At 39.4% G+C, this 24,492-nt stretch overlaps 1 protein-coding gene across 5 annotated transcripts in view; it reads right to left on the bottom strand.

The window, feature by feature from the left end:
- Window positions 1–17,674, bottom strand: part of MORC4 (MORC family CW-type zinc finger 4) — a 737,287-nt gene extending 719,613 nt beyond the window's left edge. For 4 of the 5 annotated variants that reach the window (XM_084870446.1, XM_084870449.1, XM_084870447.1 and 1 more), the window contains exons 1-5: window positions 17,289–17,674; window positions 17,098–17,170; window positions 8,373–8,505; window positions 1,711–1,928; window positions 857–1,004 (exon numbers count right to left, since the gene is read on the bottom strand). In XM_084870446.1, the coding sequence (XP_084726572.1) occupies window positions 857–1,004; window positions 1,711–1,928; window positions 8,373–8,505; window positions 17,098–17,170; window positions 17,289–17,390 (674 nt within the window). In that variant the 5' untranslated portion in view covers window positions 17,391–17,674. The remainder of the gene's footprint in view (window positions 1–856; window positions 1,005–1,710; window positions 1,929–8,372; window positions 8,506–17,097; window positions 17,171–17,288) is intronic. The other variant, XM_084870448.1, reaches the window with a different exon arrangement.
- Between the last annotated feature and the right edge of the window lie 6,818 nt (window positions 17,675–24,492).

Below are 24,492 nucleotides of genomic sequence, written 5' to 3'. Positions count from 1 at the left end.
TTAATGATGTTAATTCTTCCAATCCATGAACACACTTATTTGTGTCTTCTTTAATTTCTTTCTTCAGTATCTTATACTTTTCTAGTCCACGTCTTTTACATCCTTGCTTAAATTTATTCCTGGGTATTTTTATTCTTTTTAAAGTAATTGTGAGTGAGATTGTTTTCTTAGTTTCCCTTATAGTTCATTATTGGTGTACAAAAATGCAACTGATTTCTGGATACTTATTTTGTATCCCACCACTTTACTGAATTCATTTATCAGTTCTAGTTTTTTTGGTGGAATCATTAGGGTTCTCTATATTCACTATCATGTCATCTGCAAATAATGACAATTTTACTTCTTCCTTTCCAACTTGGATGCCTTTTATTTCTTCGTCTTGTCTGATTGCCATGGCTAGGACTTCCGGGAGTATTTTGAATAAGAGTGATGAAGGCAGACATCCTTGTCTTGTTCCCAATCTTAAAGAAAATGCTTGTTAATGTCTAGTTTTCATATTTTATTTTCATTGTCAAATAAGTTAAATAACTATCATGTACCTATCTCAAGACAGTGATGATGAATATAAAATAGATATTTATAACGGATTCTAAATATTTTAGAATAACATTGAACTGTTTTGATTATTTGTGGCAATAGCTTCAGGATATGCACGTCTCTTCATTATCAAGCTCCACATTTTACTAATAAGAACCACTATCTCTCACAGAGCTGTGGTTGTACGAAAGAAAAAGTATGCAATGAAAGGCAAATATCTATCAAAATTTATCTACTTTGCTTCTCTAGAAATTTATTAAAATGTACTTCATCACACTACCTTTGCTTATTAAACTCTATCACCCTTGGTATACTATACCTGCGGATGTTCCAAATGAGAACACGAGTGCCTTTTTTGCCTGGGATGGCATCAAACTGGGACAGCAGGTCGTTTTCACTGTTGAAAATTGAATAGTTCAGGATGGCTTCTAGGCTGGGCAAGGAATCCTCAGTAATAATCATTTTTTGTAAAACCAATACAGTCAAAGAAAAATTAATATTTTAAGAAGATGCTATAATTAGGAAGATCTGCCTTTTGAGTTGCATGTTTAGACAAAATATAGACATAAAGCATGGGCATCACTGCTACAGAAGAAAGGAAAAGGCAAAACGAATAAAGGTTGTAGAGACAAACATAAAAATCAATTACCGCTGCAGAATATAGCTTCAAAAATATAATGTAAAGACTGTCCTAAATATACAAAATGGAACAAAGGCTGAATTTTCAGACTTTTTGGAAGCAATGAGCTCAAACTTTACTGCTCTAGGGTCAAGAGGACCTGATATCTAACAGAAATAATAGCTTGTCCAGGAATGAGGAAATGAGCGATTCTGCCATCAGATAAGCTGATAATAGAAGGTTTCTAGCAGTATGATACAAATATAGCTGCCCTTAGGGGAAAATAAAGAGAGGGGGCACTTTACCAAGGGAGTGGTGGTGTGGGAGAGATAGAGATCAAATCACATAACAGTGAAATTTTCCATACAACAAAAACATTTCTAGGCTCTGTCAATGGTCCACTTATTTTTAAAAAACATTTAATGGGGGGGGAGGGGGAATTCAAGTTAAATTTAGGACAGTTGAAATGATAGCTGGATTTGTCGTGAAGAAAGAGGTTTCTATCAAAATATCAGATTAGACTAATTTTTAACCAACATTTCCAGAAAGGATATTGTTTTGCTGGTTGAATGGAACAATTGGTACAATAACTGCCTGGGCCTGGACATATTCCAGGTAAGTCTGTGATAGGAGTCCAACAGTGAGAGTACCCCCATTCTTGGTGAAGACAAGAGCATCCTTTCCTAGCCGCATGGAGCCTGACTTGAAACCATTACCAAAGACCCCGATGGGACACTGGCTCTTCTTTATTACTTTATCTGTAAAGCCAAAGCTGTAATTACACAAGAAAAAATAAATCAGAAAAAAGAAAGCAGAAAGATAAAAAGCATCCTATGATAGATGACAAGCAGAATGTTTAGCTTACAAATGAATAACACTTGTAAAAAGTCATTCCTTTTTTTCTGTTGCTATTCTGGGCAAAACTATTAAGTTAAAAACATAGGAAATTACTATGGGGTAATGGGACTGATTTTCCTGTATGGTTTGTGTGTACATAAATATTTCCAGTACATTAGTGTCACATTCTATAAATGTAAAGGCGGCCTCCTTTTACTAAGAAAGATAACTGGAGACGGTCATGGGTCTAGAGAAAATGGCTCTGATTGCTAATAGTAAGGTTAAGGTAGGGTAAAAGGGTGGTTATCTCAGAGTACACTGTATAGAGGGTAACAAAAGTACTACCAGATAGTGGCACTGGTCAGAGGTGCCAGCCTAGGCATCCCCTAACCTGGTTACATCACCTTCTAGAAATCTGAAAGTCAAAGGTTATATATCTAAACAATTTCAACTCTCCACCCAAAAGGTAACCCTTCCAATTCTTACCCTCTGCTTAATCTGCTGGGACAGTTTGTTGGAATGTGGCCAAGGGATAAAAATAGGTAGTTCTTCCTCTGAATATCAGCAAACAGCTGCAGTATAAAGTCTCTCTTATTCTATTAAGGGCATTTCAATGAGTCACCTCAACGATCTCTGTATCTCCTTATGATCAGTTTAATCTGTGGGTCAGATCTTTCCCCTTTCATACATTCTCCATTCAAACATGCAACAAAATAATAGAACCAAAAAAATAGATATGAAACCTATAAAATGATTATTATCTTCCTCATATATCTTCTCTCACCATAAATAAAAGTAATTTTAAGGATTATTTCTCTCCAGATTGACTATGTTTACAGTGTTATATACTACCATTCATTCAATAAATATTTACTAAGTACCTATTATGTGCCATGCATTGTGCTAAATACTGGAGACAAAACTGTTAATAAAAGAGACAAGATTCTTGTCCTTGTGATTTACAGTTTAAGGAAAGATTTCATATATTACAGATTAGATGCTTCCCCAATATCAATAAACTAGATACTCTATATGCTATGTCTGAACAGCATGGCCTTGGTTGTTATATTTTGAGCAAGATTGAGTTGCCTGGTTTCCACTTCCTGATGGCTGTGGTTTGTTTTTTTCCCTAAGAAGAAGTACCATCTTTCAATTTTCTTTTTCAAAGTGTTATGTCCTTCTAGAGTAAACAATTTACAAGAGCTTTGTGCACCCTACAAATAAATATAACATAAGGAAAAATAATTTCTAGGGCAGTAGTTCCTTTGAAAATCCCAAAGACTGTTGTCTTTTTGCTATCTATGGGCCTTAGTATTCCAGGAAATAAACTTACAGAAGTTGGTAAGATTAAGACATTCCTATTTAATATTTCTCTAATGAAAAAAAAATTGGACATAAAAGATTTGGTTATTATTAGGAATAAATTATATACTATATGCACAATATATTATAAAACTAGGGGCCCAGTGCATGAATTTGTGCACCTTGAAAGCAAGGCTGTGGTAGGCATAGGGGTGGGTCTTGGCCCATCCTCTGCATCCCAGTCTAGCCACTCCCACCGCTGCCCCCAGTCCCCTCTCTGCCAGCAGCCCTGCTTCTGCTGCCAACGCTCCCATGCACTAATGGCGCTGGCCCCGCTTACACCCGCTGATGGTATGGAACGATTGAGGCTGATGCCAGCAGTGGGTGCAAGCAGAGGCTGCTGCCCTGATCACCCCTCAGGAGCAGGGGAAGGTAAAGAAGCCCTCAAGGGTGATTGGGACTGGCAGCCGCCACTTGCACCCACTGATGGCACCAAGAGCTTTGTGCCTGAATTCCACTCAAAGAGCTGGTATCCAAGCCCCCTTGGTATGTAAATACTGTGGCTCCAGCACCAGCAGCAGTTGCGAGGGGCTGGCTCCGGCAGCAAGTGCAAGTGCCAGGCAGGACAGTGGCACAAAGAGTTTTCAGTAACCACCAGCGCCCCACCTTGTTCTGGAATCCCGCTCATCTGCTCCACCATCCCACTAAGGTCGATGCCCGCCTTGTTCTAGGCACGCCCCCTTGTGGTCAGCACACGTCATAGTGACTGGTTCTTCAGTTGTTCCACAGTTCGGTCTATTTGCAAATTAGGGATATATAAATATATCCCTAATATATATATTATAATATATATAAAATATATAATATATTTTATATATATATATATATATAATATTCAAATTTGAATTTTAAACCAACTCTAGAAGTCATTCTGAGAATTGTTGTATGCTATCCTCTAGCTCCACTTCAGACCTAATATCATACATAAAAATCAAGGTTCTTCATAAGCAGTAACCTACCATGTGAAATGAACCTATATGGTTATCTGAACTTAAACTTTCTCTACTGGTACAAAAACTTCAATTAGGTGATAAAGAGAAAGTAGTGAAAACATAATTCTATATCACTCTCTTAATTTTCTAGCCATTCCTGTCCTTTCTGCCATCTATCGTTTCCCCTTTGTGAGTATAAATCTTGATTGTGTTAGTTTGAGAAGACCAAATGACTGCACAAGGTTGAGAAAGTAAGTAGTAGGGTAGGTCCAGAACAAGAAATGGAAATGGTTATGAATAATGAAAAGAGAGAATTTGGAACTCTGGATATTGTTGTTATGCTCCACTTAATTCTTCCCGTGTGTTCTTTTATTCCACTTCACAGTCCCATGCTAGGTATTCTATTTACTGAAAATTGCAGAATGGATGCCAGATACCAATCAAATAACTACCTAATATAAAAGCCCTCACAATAAATAATAGAATTGTAGGAATGAATTTTGTATAGTTTGGTATAGCTCACTCATTTTCCACAGAGTTAGCTTGGCTTACATAGGTGGTTTCAAATCACTAAGTCCTATTCTATCCTTTCATGTAAGAGATAACAGTATTTACACACCAAGGGGGCTTGGATACCAGCTCTTTGAGTGGAATTCAGGCAGACAACAGCTTGTTCCTAACTTTATTAAAATGTCAATATTCTAGAATCGAGAGAGGAGAATTTAGATTGGGACTCTGACCAATGAAACAAACCTTAGCAAATCTATGAACATATAAGGGTGGGCACTTCTGTTTCCCAGATACAATGGAGATATAATATGCAATATCAAAGAATGAAAGACTAAGCACGTTGCTATTCTCTTGCTGCTGTTTTTAAAAATGACCTACTAGAAAATGCACTTCTGAGCAGAGTTAGTAACCAAATACATTCAATCCATGGATCTGTGGGTGATGTTTACTCTTGTCCTCTCAAAGAAGAGGTTTTCCACCTTGCTGAACAAGGCAGCTGAATATATAGACCAGCTGGTTCACACACTAATCGCAGAAGCTAAAGATAATTAATTATCGGCCTTAAATAAATTTAATGATAGCCTTTTACTTTTTTTTATTTTCATGGGATTCTGTATTTATGGAGAAACTGTTGCTGTAGTTACATAACTATTATATTTACCTGAAAATTGGAAGGTTACCATAAAGAGCTGGAAAATGTGAATAGGATTATAAGAAACATTATAGATCAAATTGAATTTCTGTAGGTTTAATAATTTTGCACATCTACCTCTATTATTTTTTCCAAATATAAAGGTAATATTCCCCCAACCCATATAAGAAAAATTAATGTACTTAATAATAATTTTCAAAGCTACCTCAAAGTTCAATTATTTTTAAAAAAATTATGGTAAGTGGAATCCTTGGCTAGAAGTTAGGATTGGATTACTAAATGATCTCTTCTAAATAAATGGGATCTCCTAACAGATTCAAGTTTGTTTTAAATTATAATCAGAAATAAAATACAGCACATATATCATACATAATCCAGGACTCATTAAAAATTCTTTAAAATTAATATTTAAATATGAGGAAAAATTTCCCAGCTCAAATTGGTGGAAAATATATTTGGCATGGTAACTCCAAAAAATGCTATGGTGAAAGAGGTTTCTGCCTGTTTAGGTCTCTTTTGTTCTCCGAGAAAAAAAATGAAATTTTAAATGAATGATACATATTTTTCACATTTCAACTCAAATGTCATTTCTTCAGGGTAGCCTTTTTTGTATTCCATATATTAAAGCAGCTCCCATCATTATATGTTCTCATAGAAACTACTTTTCTCATAGCAGTTATTACTAGGTGGGATAGCCTATTTAAATATTATTACTTCTAATTAATCCTTTTCTATATTTCTCTTTAAACCGTCAGTCCCTTGAGAGCAAAGATCATGTCTGACTGGTTCACCAACTTATCTCCAGTGACTTTCACATAGATGTCCAGTAAAAATTTGTTGAATGAATCTGGAACAAAAATTTTTGCAATTATTTTAAAAACCATCCTCTTTTTTCCTCCTGCTTTGTAACTATAAGCACCAATTTTCACAGACGAAATGGAAAGTGGTAAGATCTGCTGGGCACACTATTTGACACCAACATCACTGGAATAAAGTGTGGTGGGAAGGAGTTTGTAAATAGATAAGTGATTTATTTACTTAATATGTTAAGTGCCCAGTCACCAGTGACCGACATTACACATTCCATTAGGGAGACAAAACAGGCTGGGCGCTTAAAGTTTTAAATATATTTTTATTAAATTCAGAGAGGAAAAGAGGAAGAGAGAGATAGAAACATCAATGATAAAGAGAATCATTGATCGACTGCTGTCCCCTACTGGGGATCGAGCCCACAACACGGGCATGTGCCTTTGACCAGAATCAAACCCAGGAACCTTCAGTCCGCAGGCCAATTCTCTAGCCACTGAGTCAAACTGGCTAGCGCAAAAGATAAGTGATTTAGATAAACTAGTACATACAGAATTAGACATATAAATATTGTTGTTCCATCCCATCTAAAATTTGTATTTAATAAAAAATATTAAATTTAGCAGATAAAAGTGATGGCTAGCTCTATAACTTCACCAACATACTGAACACCTCTAATTATGAGGGTCTGAGACACAAGGTAGACAAACTGCTGAGTAGTAAACCATAACCAAATTTATAATTAGTTATGCCCAAATTTCATTTCTTTCCTTTGATAGATCAACTGAATTCCCCTACAAATAGGGTTACAGAATTTGAATACCTTCAAAAAGAATTACAACAAAATGAATGTTTTCCAATTCTAGAGTTTGAAACCCTTTCCTCTCCATAGAATCCTTCCATTGTTACTCATGCTTCACATACTAGTTCAGGAAGCGAGATGGAGAGTAATCAACCTCATCTACTAAATAAAATGAAGAAAGAAGAAAGGAATTGAGAAAATGCTCATCTTTCACTGAGTGATATATGAAGATCATAAAGTTACATTCTCAATCACAAATCTTTTCAAGTAATTAGCTGAACTGAGAATAGCAATAGAAATCTGTATCACCAGCTTCAACAGCTATAAAAGAGAATTTCCTGACTTTGAATTTCTACTGTAAAATCTTTAAAGATTATGTATATAAATGCCTTGTATTTATCTTTTATGGGGCTTGATTGTACCCAGCTACATTCATAGTTTTAATCCAAAGATCATCCCAATTCCAATACTTCTGATCTAAGAGTAATTTAGGTTAATATAAATTATAGAAAGTCCCAGACAAGAGATTGCCTCCACATCTTTGCACTTGCTCTTCTCTTCACCAGAATTCTATCCCTTCATACCCTGTTCCTTTACCTTTTTAAACTTGAATACTCATACTTAGATCTTAACTAACACTTCATCTATGGCGCTTTTTCTGACCTCTTAGACCAGATTGCATTCCCCTGATTAATAGTCCCATGGCATTCTAAATTTTCTTATCATTATACTTATCATTTTTATTATGATTACTGGAGGCCTGGTGCATGACATTTGTGAACTGGGGGTTGGGGGGGGTGTCCTCAGCCCAACCTGCACCCTCTCACAGTCCAGGACACCTTGGAGGCAGGCGGACATTCCCTGAGGGATCCTAAGCACAGCTGCAGAGGCAAGAGAGGCTCCCGCCCCCGCCACTGCGCGCTCTCCAGCCTTGAGTCTTGCTTCTGGCTGAACAGTACTTCCACTGTGGGAGAGCACTAACCACCAGGAGGTAGCTCCTGCGTTGTGTCTGCCCCTTGGTGATCAGTGCGTGTCATAGTGATCAGTGTGTGTCATAGTTCTGTCTTTTGGTCAATTTGCATAATAGGGTTTTATTATATAGGATTGCTTAATTGTTTGAATTGCCAGTTAGACTGTATGTTCTGTGAGGACAAAAACAGTATCTATTTCATAACCAGTGCCCTGGCACATAATAAATGCCCAATAAATATTTGTTGAATGAATAAAGGGAAAGTAAAATATTAAAGAAAATTATTAAGCCTTAACTATAGTTCATGAGCACAAGATGAGAGGCAAAGAATGAGACATTTTTACCTGAGCATTCGGTGTAATTTATGAGGTGTCATTCCACATCCATCATCAGTAAAGGTCAAACAAGATTTATTCTTGACCTCCTCAACATCTATAAAGACCGTCCTGGCAGATACATCTGGATCTACAGCATTATCTGTAAAAGGTAGAAATCTGTGATATTAGATCACTTTTTCTAATATTCTAATAAAATCTCTAGTTCAATGCCCCTAAGACAAAGAACATGTTCTTTATTCCCTTCATGTGGATGTCCCAGAAGGTGAGCAGGAAGTAGTAATGGTAGTGTACATACTAGGTTATAGGAAACAATAGATATGATAGCAGATGAAATTATAAGCTGATTTGTATTTCATATAATGTCTGATCTGTGATCTGCTTTTCTCCCTTTAATATTCAGGGTCTGTGGGAAAAATAATTCTTCTTATATACAAAGCATTTTGCTTTGTTTTCATCTTATTATTTCTTGCCTTTTAGCCACTTTGCTGCTCATGAACACACATAGTAAAGGGTGGTTGTAGAGAAGAGCTAAATCACAATTTTGGTCTAATAGATGTGTATTATATGCATTATAGTTTATTGTGAAAATCTTATTTTCTACTTTTTTTTACATAAATTCCTCTGCTAAAGAACACAGATATAATCATCATCCATCTTTATAGCCTAAGAGGCATTTAAAGAGTTAGATGTTAAAATTAAAACATTTAATTGCCTACCTAGATCCCAGTAATAGAAACAAGCTTGCTTGGGAGAAACAGTGATTCTACTTACACTCTGAAATAGTCTTAAAGGTGAGACTGCCCAATCCTCATTAAATAGAGAACATAGAATTAAAGTAGAAAAAAAATAGAGAACATTTCATAATTCCTCTTGAGTTAGGTCTTCATAACAGGTTAATTATTTAAGAGTCCAAAGACATCAGCTATAGCCACAATCTTACATCTGCATCATGTTCACAACACCAGATGCCTTTGTCTAGCGGCCACATCATTTTTGCCACAGATGCAAGTTTACACAGTCACAGACACATGTCGTGCAACTAACTGTCTTAAAACTTACTGGCCTGAGTGGGAGGGAAGTTTGTGCAATCTGTTGGATAGGTTTCTTAAGCACTCCTGTCTCTACTAGCTCTTTAATCAAGACTAAGACCTTCCCTTCCACCATTTCCCTTTTCCCTGGCATCCTATACTACTTTACTAATAGCACAATGCTGGGCTGAGTGATCCAATTGGGAGGCTGTCTATATAGCGGTCCCATTGCCACTGTTCAAATTGTGGCATTTCTCCACTGTGAACATCCCTTAAAAGCAAGAGAAGTATTACACATATTAAAAATATTAATTTTTACAATACAATTAACAGTATCAGTTATAACCACTTTGATGTGTGGAATGTTCATTGTATAAAACAAGACAAAGATTAATTTCAAGGGCCACATGATGTTGCCAGAACCAGTGATAAAACTGTAGGTCTGACAGAGTCAATCTTTAAGGATTAGGTAGGCCCCAAACTCTGTGTCATGTTGCAGATCAATTGGGCCAACTTTTGGCAGGAATTATAAGTTTGACATGCAAGAGTGGCTTTATTAGAAATACAAGTTTTGCTATGCAACAGAGGGAATTGGTTTTTTTTCTTTAAGTGACAGAAGGATCCAGCATTTTAAAGCTGCCTACATTGTTTCAAGAAACTATTTGGCAAACAGGCCTTGAATTGTTTTAGGACCTATCAGTCACTCCTGCTGGCAGAAATCCAGGGCCATTGAGAATGATACATTTAACTTGTCAACCAACAGGACATCATGTCTACTTTGAAAACTTTGCATGTGGAGAAATTTTTTCTAACACTTCACAAATAAACATTCACAGTACAAAAATGTAACACATATCAATTCCAATTCACTGAATCACCTTGCAAGCCTCTCATAAAATCACTTTTACTTTTTTCCTCTTCAGTGCAAAATTTGCCCAAACTTTAGTAGGTGCTTCGTTACAGGAACTCACCAAAGAGTTTTAATACAGGCACTTCAGGAGTTACAAAGCAGTTGCCAGGAGCAGCTAGATATTTTATCTCCTTGGCAGAAAGCTGGTAGAGTACAGGGGGGAGGGGGCATGCAAGATCCAGGGTCAGCTGGAGCCACAGGGCAGAAATCAGTGAAGCAGTCACAGCAATAAATACAGCTTTGCACTTACTTTCGGTTTTAAGTGGCTTTTCATTTAGCCTTAACAAATGAAATAATAATAATAACAAGATCAGCCTCAACAAATGAACTTATAATAATAAACCACAAATATGGTGGCTGATTTCAATCCTACCTCTTGCTACTTAACCTTCCAAAATTGTATGCTGCCAAATGCACTTTCTCCCATGGCCCAACCCACCCAGTCTTATGAACAGGTAGGACAATGAGAGAATTTCTACTCCTCTGTCCTTACCCATTACTTAGGCAAGGTTTATACTAGAAGATCCTGAGATGTCTTTATCCCCTAATCTGGCCCACACAATCACATGTACTACCAGATCCCAAGCGGTCTTATCTCTTCTAACCTGGACAGTGCCACCCTTAATGGGTAGCACTCTACCTCTCCTCAACTACTACCGTGTTTCCCCAAAAATAAGACATCCTCCGAAAATAAGACCTAGAGCATGGAAAGATAAGACATCCCCTGAAAATAAGACCTAGTGCAACTTTGGGAGAAAAAATTAATATAAGACACTGTCTTATTTTCAGGGAAACAGGGTACTTAGTCAAGGGCATAAAAAACCAGATTGCAGCGATCTATTTCATCCCCTAACCTGGTCCATCTGATCCCTGATCTTCTAAAAAACAAAAAACAAAAAAAACATTGTCACTAAAGCTTCATTCCTCATCAGAACCTGGAAGGCAATTGTCCCATGACAACCTCCCTGGAGAAACAGGTTGGAGAGTGGGAAGATTGCTTTTTTATTTAATTGAATTTATTGGGGTGACGTTGGTTAATAAAATTACATAGATTTAGGCTTACAATTTTATAATACATCATCAGCATACTATAGGCCCGGTGCATGAAAATTCACGCACTGGAAAGGGGGATCCCTCAGCCTGGCCTGCCCCCTCTCACAGTCTGGGAACCCTCGGGGCAGAAGGTGACCCAGCCATCAGGGGAAAGCGATGCCTCCATCACACCTCTGCTGCTGCCACTGCCGGCAGCGCAAGCTTCAGCTGACTCTGGTTACCTGAGCCTCGGGTGGCCCTGAGTGGCTGAGCAGCCAACATCCAAGGCTTATCTGCGCACTGGGCCAGCCCTGGGTGGCTGAGGGCTGAGAGGACTAGGGGACTCCAGAGGCAGGCACCGCCATTTTGTGGCTGTGGGTGCTGCCATCTTTGAGGGCATGCAGTCAATTGGCATATTCCCTCCTTATTGGCTGTGAGCACTGCCATATTTGAGGGTGTGGCCGTCAATTAGTATATTCCCTTTTTATTGGCTGTAGGTGCTGCCATCTTTGAGGGTGTGGCAGTAATTAGCATATTCCCTCTTTATTATATAGGACTGTACTGTGTGTTCACCAGCCACGTCAAGACTTCTTTCATCATCATTTACCCCTCCTAGGGAGATGTCTTTGAGGTAGTGCTTCATGAGTCTCTCAACATCTCCTGTCCCAAAAGGATGGCCTAGGTGGATTCCTACAAGTTTGCAGTTACCCTACAGACATCCTGCAAATATCTAAAAGTATTTGCATCTAAAATTAAGGGCACCCTCTTCTGACACAAGCTATTCTTACTGTTTCATACACACACACACACACACACACACACACACACACACAGAGTCATCATTCAAACGACCTCCAGTTTGGTATTCAAGTCATTATTCCCTCTCATCTGGATTATTATGATAACCTCCTCACCAGACTTTTAAAATCAAGTCTTTATGCACTGTTGCAAGATTAACTTTCCTGAAGCAGAGCTCTGATCCTGACATTGCCCTGCTCGGTAAACTTCAGACTAGCCCAGCTGGTGTGTCACGGTGGTTGAGCATGGATCTATGAACCAAGAGGTCATAGTTTGATTCCTAGTCAGGGCATCTGCCTGGGTTTCTGGCTCAATCCCCAGTAGGGGTTTGCAGGAGGAAGCTGATCCATGATTCTCTCTCATTGATGTTTCTCTCTCTCTTTCCCCCTCTCTCTAAAGTCAATAAAAACCTATTGAAAAACAAAAAAACGTCAGACTAAAATATCAAACCTTCTAGTCATATCCTGATCCCGCTGGGCCTTTTTAAAAAATATATTTTTTATTGATTGTAGAGAGGAAGGGAGAAGGAGAGAGATAGAAACATCAATGATGAGAGAGAATCATTGATTGGCTGTCCCTGCACACACACACCCCACCAGGGATCTAGCCCACAACCCGTGCGTGTGCTCTTGACTGAATCAAACCCAGGACTCTTTAGTCCACAGGCCGACACACTATCCACTGAGCCAAACCAGGTAGGGCCCAGTGAGCCTTTTTAACTTCATTCTTTATTTGGAACTTGGAGTAAAAACAAAAAACAAAACACCTGTGTTTGAGTCCTGGATTTGCCACCTACTAGACATGTAACCTTGGAAAAGTCAATTAAATGCTCTGAGCCTCTGTATCCTTATCTGCAGGATGATGGTGATAATAGTAATAATACCATTTATATCAAAGGATAAAGTTAGAGAAATCAAGATGGCGGCATAAGGTAAACACCTATACTATGACCTCACACAGCAATTTTAAAACTGCAACTGGAAGACAGAGCAGACATCATCCAAAACCACAGGAAAGCTGGATGACTGGAAATTCTACAACTAGAAGGAACGAGAAAAGAACACAGACTCAGAGGAACTATGGAGATGTGGAGATCCATGCATGCAGAAAGGGCAGGCTGGCTTACTTGCAGTGTGCCAGCTACAAACCCGTAGCTAGCTGTCTCGTTCGGGAGTAAAACAAAACCTCCCAACTGCACTGAAATCTAGCTCCGGATGAAACTTTGGGTACCAGACTCATTCGAGAAGAAATTGGACTGTCTGGCAATGGGCAAAACTCGAGAGCAGCCTTCTCTCAGAGGTGCATGCAGCCATTGCCTCAGGATACGGAGACACAGGGCCCTCGTAGGGTGGGGCTGACGGAAAACCAAGGCTGTCTTCTCCACCCTGAGACTCCTCCCCATCCAACCTGAGCACAGAAGCCTTCTCAGCAGAAACACTGCTGATCCTCACTCACAGCCAATTGGCCTGGAGGTCAACTCCCCCATGATACCAACAACAATCAAGGCTTAACTACAAGACTGCACACACAGACCATAAAGGGCTGCACCAAGAGTGTCCACCTCAGATAACTGGGGAGGCTGAGCTCCTGGGCCCTTCTAAGACACCTAGCACACAAAGCAACTCCATCAACTCAGGGAAGCAGCAAAATTTCGGAGACAACGAGGCGGGCCACAAATGAAGGAAATGGAGTAAACCAAAAGACTGGATATAGAGTTCAAACCACAGTTATAAGGTTTTTCAAGAATTTCCTAGAAAAGGCCGATAAATTTAACAAGACCCTCACGGATATGAAAAAGGATCAACTAGAAATTAAGCATACACTGGCTGAAATTAAGCATACGTATACAGAGACCTAAAAGCAGAATAGAGGATTGCAAGAATCAAGTCAAAGATTTGGAATATGAAGAAGCAAAAAACACTCCTCTGGCAAAGCAAAAAGAAAAAAGAATCCAAAAAGTTGAAGATAGTGTAAGAAGCTTCTGGGACATCTTCAAGCATACCAACATCTGAATTATGGAAGTTCCAAAAGAAGAGAGAGAGCAACCTATTTGAATAAATAGTGAGAGAAAACTTCCCCCACCTGGTGAAAGAAATAGACTTGCAATTCCAGGAAGCACACAGAACCCCAAACAAAAGAATCCAAAGAGGACCACACCAAGATACATCATAATTAAAATGCCAAGAGCAAAAGACAAAGAGAGAATATTAAAAGCAGCAAGAGAAAAACAGTTAGTTACCTAGAAGGGAGCACCCATACGACTGTCAGCTGATTTCTCAACAGAAACTATGCAAGCCAGAAGGGAATGGCAAGAAATATTCAAAGTGATAAATAGCAAGAAACTACAACCAAGATTACTCTACCCAGCAAAGCTATCATTCAGAATTAAAGGTCAGATAAAGAGCTTCACAGATAAGAAAATGCTAAAGGAGTTCATCACCACTAAACCAGAATTATATGAAATACTAAAAGGTATTTTTTAAGAAGAGGAAGAAGAAAAAGATAAAGAAAAAATTATGAACAACAAATACATATCTATCAACAAGTGAATCTAAAAACGTAGGGAATAAAAAAATCTGATGAACAATATTAACTGGTGAATATAATAGAATCAGGGGTATGGAAAGGGAGTGGTTTGACAATTCTCAGGGGAAAAGGGGAGTGAGGGGTGCAGGAAGAGACTGAACAAAAAGTGTATACCTATGGATGAGGGGGGGGAGGATAAGGGCAGAGGGTTGGGTAGAAACCTGGTGGAGGGAGATATGGAGGGGGGGTGGGGAGAGGAACAATTGTAATAAACCGAACAATAAAGATTTATTAAATTAAAAAAATAAAATAAAATAAGAAACCAGAAAAAAAAAATAAAGTTAAAAATGTATTTATGAAAGATCTTTATAAACTCTAAGGACCTAGAGTTTTGACTATTTGTGAACTTCATGCTCTAATTAAACTCAACTACTCAGTATTCTTCATGCCTTTGTTCAAGCAGTTGTTACTTTTGCCTGGAATGCCCTCCCCACCCCACACCCATATCCACATGTCCCAATCCTTCAAATCTCAGCTCAAATGTCACGTCTACAAAGCTTCCCCTAACACTCCTCTTCCTGGTAAGCTGGAAGTCATCCCTCTCTCCTCTGAACTCCCACAGCACTTGATGTGTATATCTTTACTGATAGATCACTTTTTATTTTATTGTTATGCAAAGCATAATACTTCTATACATATTTTATCTCTCTTACTAGAAGTGTGAATTTTTGTAGTGAAATGGTGGGCTTGCCCACAGTGAGTACTCAATAAATATTTATTTAATGAATGTTTCACTAGAAAATTAATACACAAGTGGAGAAGAAAACTGTTGAAGGAAAACCTACAATGAAAGTTTTGGATTACCAGTTAACACTTTGCTCTCCCTTTTCCCTATTATTAATATAACCACAAATAGTTGTGATTTGGACTTAAAATACGTGTTAGTTTTTATGAGAATTTTATCTGTATACACACATTTATGCCTGCATATATATATATATATATATATATATATATATATATATATATGTGTGTGTGTGTGTGTGTGTGTGTGTGTGTGTGTGTAGATAAAATACCCATAAAAACTGGTATTCATATGGGACAGCTTAGACCAGGCTTAGGTTAAGTTAATGCTTGAGACGAAAATCATATGTACATAGAATTACAAATCACCCATAAAGTTCAGTATACTGTAGATACATATGGTTTTGAACAGTGTCACTATGAACTAGCTGAGCAAAAAACACACTTGTCTCCCATCCCCTATTAAGTAAATTGTTAGTTGTCCCTCTCTTTTTGTTTTCTTTTACTAAGTTACATGCACATAGATCTCATTCCACTGGGCCAAATTTCACTCAAGGCATAGTGCAAGACTAAAATATAGTCCCTGTTCTCTAGGATTCAAAATATGTCAATGTCACTTTTTTCTCTGCACCTTCTAATGAACAGTCATACATATTGCAAGCATTATGGTCAAACTAATCATGAAAGTTCCCAGTCACCTTTCCAAATAACTCTCCTGCTCCTGGCTGACTTCTTGTCCCAGACAATTCACACTGCATGGCCACAGCGATTGCTTAAGTTAAGAACTGGGGCTCATTTTGGGGAGCTCTGAAACATTTTCAATATTTTTTGTGCTACCTTGCCCCATAAACATCTCTCATCTCTTTAAGTTTTTGAAACAATGTGCTCTGTATGCTGCTGCATTTTGTCCAGGAATGGTTTTCTTCTTTGCTTTTCACACAGTATTTAGCACACTACAGCGAAAAGCTGGTGTACTTGGCTTCAAGGGAACCAACTGAAAACGCTATAAAAGCAAACATCAGTGGAACAAGAGGTTAAGTGCTCAGTATTCATTCCAGCGGTGTGAGGGCGCTCTTGGACCACGGACCTAGCCCTCCGAAGTCGCAGGGAGCCAAATGCACTCGTGTCATCTCTTAAGAAATGTCCCATCATTCCCAGATTCTTTGGTCCCCAAAGTTAAAGAACTCCGTTTTCCAGACCTTTCTTCCTGACCCTACTGGGTGCACTTACAATGGCCTTACACTAGCTTGGGGCCTTTCCTCTATAGACAGTCCCTGTGATGCCCAGCTGCCTTGGGGCCCCATCTCCCTTTGATTATTAACTAAGTTATCCTAAAGTGCCTGGAACATCACGAGTCAGAGGGGGGGAAAAACAAAAAAACATAGGAGTCATAACTCTTGGGAAACACCTTGTTTCCTCGGCTTTATTCGCGAAACACCATTCCTGTCTAGAGAGCCATCCTCCAGCTCCTCCGCCAGCGGAGCGGGGGCAAGTCCCGACGCCCTCACCCCGGCCACGGCCTCCCCCCCACCCCCCACCCCCGCGCGGCTCCACACGTTCCTCTCGCGGCCGCCGCACCACGTCGGCAGCACGGCCTCGGGCGGTCGCGGCCAGGCCCGCCCTCGCCACTCACCTAGCAGCTCAGCGATGGCACTGAAGGGTCGCGTGTGGCTGCTGGAGTTGCTCTGTAGATAGCGGGGGCTCATCTGGAGGCGAGAGAAGGTCCCGTCCCGCGTGAGGCCTCGGTCCGCCGGGCCCTCCCCGCGCGCCCCCCGCAGCCCCGGGGCCCGCGCGTGCGTCCGCCCCCTGGGGTTCCCGACCTACCGTGCTCAGGCGGATCCCAAACGCCTGCGGGCTGCCGCCTGGCCGGGCCAACCCGCTGCCCGGCGCGCCAGGGCCCGCGGGGGCCCCTCGGTACAGGAGCATTTTTTTGGCCGCCACGATACTCGGTCGCTGCTTCTAGACTGCTCGCCCGGCCGCCCCGGGCTGGATCGCTCTCGCACTTGCAGCTGGCGGCGGCGGTCCGGCCGGCCCCCCTCGCTCCCACCCGCAGCTGGCGGGGGCGGGGCGCGCTCCAGCCACCTGTCCTGGGCGGGAGGGGTGAGGCCGGCAGAGCTGAGCTGTGGCCCCGCCCTGTTAGCACCTCTCTCGACCCACCGACTGCCTGGGCGTCCTCCTGGCCGTACTGAAATATGGCGACCTCCTGACAGCCTCTCCTTGATCCCCGCCCCTAATTAATTCTTGGCGTTTGCCATAGGCCAGACCGCTGAGCGGGAAAGCGCGGGGGGTGGGAGGGGGCGAGTGTGTGGGGAGAGGCTGGAATGAGGCAAGGAAAGGGAGAGGGTGTAGGGTTTTCTGGAACAGAGTCCCGGTTAGGCTGCATGACTAAGGGGCAGGATAAGACAAGTTTTAGAAATTCTAAAGACCACAGTTGTGCTATCTGGGGAGATGGGAAAGCATTCTGACTACTCTGGTTCAAATGTCTCCCGAAGCACCCAGAACTTTCTAGAAGGCAATTGGCAAATCGTCTTCAAATCTTTGCAGGCCTGGGGGTGAGCTGTTTATAAAAAAAAGAAATTGAAATGCACTTAAATACACCAACATAGCGATTGGTTAAATTACAGAGTGAATATTGATGTGGAAAATATTCATGAGGGAATGAAGGAAACAAGAGGTTACAACATACGGTGCAATGTGATATCTTTTTATTTGAAAAACAAGTATTGGAAAAACAAGTATACATACATATGCATGCGTACACATGCACACACTCACACACCCTCAGAAACATGAAATCATATATTCCAAAATGATCTCTCCACGTCTGGAATTATGAATTTTTTTCCTTTTTTCTTATTTGTACTTTCTAAATTTTATACTATTAAACGTATACTGTTTAATTATAGAAAAAAAAGTTTTTTACTTTTTAAAACAATATAAAGTTCCCTAGTATGATCATATTTGATCATTCTTCTATGATAATTTAGGTTGTTTTCAACTTTTTTTTTATAATACAGAAAGTGCTGCTTCACACATCCTCATTTACAGATTATTAATTTCTGGCACTATTATTTCTACAGAATATCGCTGTGTCTAATATCATGTTTACTCTTAATGAATATTTAATACTATACCGGGAGGTGATTTGCCCTCCCAGAAATGGTCAGAACTAGATGGTCCTTATCTGATCTGACCAACCTTCCCCACCCCCCCCTTTTTTTTGCCAATGTTTTGAATAAAAAAAATGTGTCTCCATATTGTTTTAATTTGCATTTCCCCAACTACGAATAAAGCTGAATATCTTCTGAGATGTTTATTGTATATTTGTATCTCTTCTGTAAGTACCTGTTTATATCCTTTGAACATCATCTCCCCCTGCGTTGGATCCTTTGCATTTGTCTTTTTTTATACCTTTTAAAAAAAATTAAATATACAAAAGTACAGAGAATGATATAACAAATCCCCAAAAACTTATTACTGAGATTAAAATATTATCAGAAGTTTACCATATCTGCTTTATATATTCTTTTCTTTTTTATTTCTGTAAAAATTTTAGAGCAAATCTCAAATATCATCTCAGTTTACTCTATACACTTCAGTGTCCTCTGAAAATATGCAATTTTCTTAGAAACATAACCACATGGCCACTTTCAAACTAAACAAAATTCATACCAATTATTTGATGTCCTCTAATATCCAGTCCATATTCTGATTTCCTTAAGTATCTCAAAAAATATTTTTTACATTTAGTTTGTTTACATCATCATCCAAACATTGCACTTAGATGTCTGCCATCTAAGCCAGTCTCTTTATTCACACTATTGAGTTGTTGAAGAAACCAAGTCACTTGTACTGTTGAATGCCTACACTCTCATTTCTCTGTTTACATCTTTGTTGACACTTAGCCTGCTCTTCTTGATAGAGGAATAAGTGAAAAATAACTATAAATCATAAGTTGGCTATGAAGGCTTTATGAGATTCCAGTACAATTTTTTTAAAAGCAGGAAAGCTGCCGAAACCGGTTTAGCTCAGTGGATAGAGCATCGGCCTGCGGACTGAAAGGCCCCAGGTTCTTTGATTCAGGTCAAGGGCATGTACCTTGGTTGCGGGCACATCTCCAGTAGGGGGTGTGCAGGAGGCAGCTGGTCGATGTTTCTCTCTCATCCATGTTTCTAGCTCTCTATTCCCTCTCCCTTCCTCTCTATAAAATATCAATAAAATATTTTTTAAAAAGCAGGAATGTTCAGAAGTGGTGCTGTATAGTTCCTATTGCATCACATTAGGAAGTACATACTGTTCAACCCTTAGTGATGTTCAGATTGATCCATCAATTCAGGTGGAGGTAGTCTGAATGTTCCACCACAGGGTTACCTCAGAAATATTGTGGATTCAGCTCTAGACAGACTCAATAAAATGAATATTCCCATAAAATGAATCACATAAATTTATTGGTTTCCCAGTGTAAATAAAAGTTATATTTACACTATATTGTAGTCTATTAAGTATGCAATAACATTATGTCCAAAACCGCAATGTACATGTTTTAATTTAAAAATACTTTACTGCTAAAATATGCTAACCATCATCTGAGCCTTAATAATCTATCATTTTTTTTTCAAAAAATCTTTATTATTGAAAGTATTACATGCCCTCTCCCTTTCCCCCATTAACTTCTAACCTCCACCCTGCCCCCGCATCCCAGACCTTCAAATCATAATCTTTTTGCTGGTGAAGGGTCTTGCTTCAATGTTGATGGCTGCTGACTGATTAGGGTAGTAGTTGCTGAAGATTGGGATTGCTGTGGCAATTTCTTAAAGTAAAATAACAATGAACTTTGCCGCATTAGTTGACTCTTCCTTTCAGGAGTGATTTCTCTGTAGCATTAGAGATACTTTAGAGTCAGTCCTCTCAAACCCTACCACTGCTTTATCAACTAAGTTTATGTAATATTCTAAATCCTGTGCCCTTATTTCTATAATCTTCACAGAATCTTCACTAGGAGTAGATTCCATCTCAATAAGTCATTATCTTTGCTCTTTCATAAGAAGCAACTTGTCATTTGTTAAAAGTTTATCCTGAGATTGCAGCAATTCAGTCATATCTTCTGGCTCCACTTCTAATTCTAGTTTCCTATTATTTCTACCACATCTGTAATTACTTCATCCACTAAAGTCTTGAACCCCTCAAAGTAATCTGTGAACTGTTAATATTGATTCTTCTCCCATGAATCATCACCATGTTCTTAATGGCATCTAGAATAATGAGTCCCCTACAGACTCACTATTCTAGATGCCGTTTAACTTTGCCCAGATCCATCAGAGGAATAATAATCTATGGTAGCTATAACCTTATAAAATGTATTTCTTAAACAATTAAACTTGAAAGTCAAATTTACTCCTTGATTCATGGGCTTCAGGATGGATGTTGTGTTAGCAGGCATGAAAACAACATTATTCTCATTGTACACTCCATCAGAGCTTTTGGGTGATGAGGTGCATTGTCAATGAGCAGTAATATTTTGAAAGGCATCTCTTTTTTTTTTCTGAACAGTGAGCTTAAAATATTCAGTAAACCATGTTGTAAAATGTGCTGTCATTGAGGTTTTGTTGTTTCAAAATCTACTGTAGACAGTAGATTTACTGTCATTCTCAAGAGCCCTTAGATTTTTTTGGAATGGTAAATGAGCACTGGCTTCAACTTAAAGTCACCAACTTCACTAGCCCCTAACAAAGTTTTAAAAGAGACTGTCTTTTGAAACTTTAGAGCCAGGTATTGACCTCTCTCTAGTTAGGAAAGTCCTAATTGGCATCTTCTTTCAATCAAAGTTTGTTTGGTCTACATTGAAAATCTGTTCACTGCAGCCACCTTCATTACCTTATCTAGATCTTCTAGATAATTTGCTGAAGCTTCTACATCAGCAATTGCTACTTCACCCTGCACTTTTATGTTATGGACAAGGCTTCTTTCCTTAAACTTCATAAACCAACATCTGCTACCTTCAAACTTCTGCAGCTTCCTCACCTTTCTTAGGCCTTGTAGAATTGGAAGGAGTTAGGGCTTTGCTCCGAATTTAGCTTTGGTTTAAAGGAATATCAGTAACTAGAGGCCTGGTGCACAAATTCTTGCACAGGTGGGGTCTGGACGACTGGTCTTCCCCATCAGGGCTGACTGGGCCAGAATGGCCAAGGGAGAGGCGTGGGCAGTTGGCCGGCCAACCTCTGGCCAAACTCCCAGTTGAAATCCCAGTCGAACTCCCAGTTGAGAGGACAATTTGCATATTAGTCTTTTACCATAAGGCTGTTTCACTTATCACTCATGTGTTCACAGGAATAGCACTTTTAATTTCCTTCAAGAAAATTTTCTTTGCATTCACAACTTGGCTAAATGTCTAGCGCAAGAGGCCTAGCTTTTGACCTATCTTGACTTTCAATATGCCTTCCTCACTATGCTTAATCATGTCTAACTTTTGATTTAGAGTAAGGGATGTGTAATTCTTTCCTTTACTTAAATACTTAGAGGCCACTGTAGAGTATTAATTGGCCTAATTTCAATATTGTTGTGTCTCAGGGAATAGTGAAGCTGGTGAAGAGAAAGAGAATAGGCATTTGGTGGAGCAGTCAGAACACACACAACATTTCTCAATTAAGTTCTCCATTTTATAAGGGTGTGGTTTGTGGTGCCTTAGAAGTATTACAATAGTAACATTAAATATCACTGACCACAGATCACTATAACAAGGATAATTATAATTTTAAAGTTTTAAATAGTGTGAGAATTATCAAAATATGACACAGAGATATTAAGTGAACAAATACTGTTGGAAAAATGGCAGCAATGGACTTGCTTGAGGCAGGGTTACCACAGTCTTCAAACTGTAAAAAAATGCAATATCTGTAGTTAAAGTGAAGCACAATAAAACAAGGTGTACCTGCATAAAGTTCCCCATCAACCTTTTACTTTATGTTTCCATCAATTGATGGTCATTGTCTGAAAAATATTTATTGGGATTGCAAATGATGATAGTTTAAACCCATCATTTCTTTTCTTTCTTTTACTTTTATTTTATTTAATTTTTAAAATCTTTATTGTTGACAGTATTACAGATGTCCCCCATTTTTCCTCCCCATTACCTCCCGAAACCAGGTCCCACTCGCTCCAGGCCTTCACCACCCTATTGTTTTTGTCCATAGGTAATGTATATATGCATATGTCCTTTGGTTAATCTCTTCTGACCTCTACCTCCACCCTTCCCTCTGAGATTCATCTCTTTGTTCCATGTTTCCATGCCTCTGGTTCACTTTATTCAGTTTATTTGTTCATTAGATTTCTTGTTTGGTTATTTTGATTTTTAGATTCAATTGTTGATAGCTATGTATTTGTCATTTTATTGTTCATATTTTTCTTCTTCCTCTTCTTTGTCTTCTCCTCCTCTTCTTTCCCCCCCCCCTCCCCCCCTCTCATCCCTTCTTCCTCTTCCTTGTTTTAAAGAATACCCTTCAACATTTCATGTAATACTGGTTTGGTGGTGATGAACTCCTTTAGCTTTTTCTTGTCTGTGCAGTTCTTTATCAGACCTTCAATTCTAAATGACAGCTTTGGTGGGTAATCTTGGTTGTAGGTTCTTGCTTTTCATCACTTTCAACATATCTTGCCACTCCCTTCTGGCCTGCAAAAGTTTCTGTTGAGAAATCATCTGACAGTCATATGGTGTTCCCTTGTAGATAATAGCTTTTCTCTTGCTTTTAAGATTCTCTCTTTGTCTTTAACACATGCCATTTTAATTATGATATGTCTTGGTGTGGGTCTCTTTGGATTCCTCTTTTTTGGAACTCTGTGCTTACTGAACTTGTAAGTCTATTTCTTTCACCAGGTAGGGAGAGTTTTCTGTCATTTCTTCAAATAGGGTTTCAGTGTCTTGCTCTCTCTTCTTCTTCTATACTCCTATAATGTGAATACTGGTATACTTGAAGTTGTCCCAGAGGCTCCTAAAACTATCTTCATATTTTTGGATTCTTTTTTCTTTTTGCTCTTCTAATTGGGTGTTTTTTTCTTCCTTGTATTCCAAATCTTTTATTTGATTCTTGGAATCCTGTACTCTACTGTTGAATCCCTGTAAATTATTTTTTATTCTAGTTAGTAGATGCTTAATTTATGGCTGGTCTTTTATTATATATTTGTTATTCTCACTAAATTCCTTAAAAGTCTCACTAAGTTCCTCTAGGCTCTCATTGAGATCCTTGAGTAATCTTATAACCATGGCTTTGAACTCTGTATCCAGTAGCTTGCTTGCTCATTTCTTTCATTTGTAACATTTTTTGTCTGCATTTTGGCTGCTCCCTTGTGTTTGTTTCCCTGTATTAGATAGAGCTTCTATGTCTGCTGGAATTGGTAGAGTGGACTTGTATAGTAGGTGTCCTATAGGGCCCAGTGGCTCAGCCTTCCCAGCCATCTGGGCTGGGCATTCTAGGTGTGCCCCTGTGAGGACTGTGTGCACAATCTTATTGTAGTTGAGCCTTGATTGCTGTAGTTGGCATCATTGGGAGGAATTGACCATCCGTTCAATTGGCTGTGAGGACGAGCTGCAATGACAGTGAAAGAGCTGCTGTGCAAGAGATATCCCTATGGAGCAGGACTTGCTTCAGTGGGGCTTTGGTGCTCACTTAATCTGTCTCTTGAGTGTGTTGCCCATGGATGTAGAGTTTTAATCTGGTGTGGTCTAAAGTTGTCCACTGAGTGCACTGGCTCTGGGGTCCCCTGGAGGTGCAAAGTCACCCACTGCCTGTGCCCTACTCGGGGCCACCTGTCAGGATCTACAGAGTGATCTGAAGATGTCTACTACTTGTGTTGGGCTTAGAAGTGCTCAGAAGAGGTGAATCTGTGAAACAAGGCAGGCTGCTGCTAGTGCCATGCCTGGGGCCACTGATGGAAAGGAATGGGTCATACTGACACCAGCTGCTGTTTGTTTGAGAGATTTTAGGAAAGCCTAAAGTCTGAGCCAGGACAGGCCATTCATATGGAAAATCTGCTG

Source organism: Pipistrellus hanaki, assembly GCF_964339955.1.
Source record: "Pipistrellus hanaki genome assembly, chromosome: X".
Classification (NCBI taxonomy): Eukaryota; Metazoa; Chordata; class Mammalia; order Chiroptera; family Vespertilionidae; genus Pipistrellus; species Pipistrellus hanaki.
Note: the sequence above shows the minus strand (reverse complement) of the source record. Positions and strands in the feature narration are given on the sequence as shown.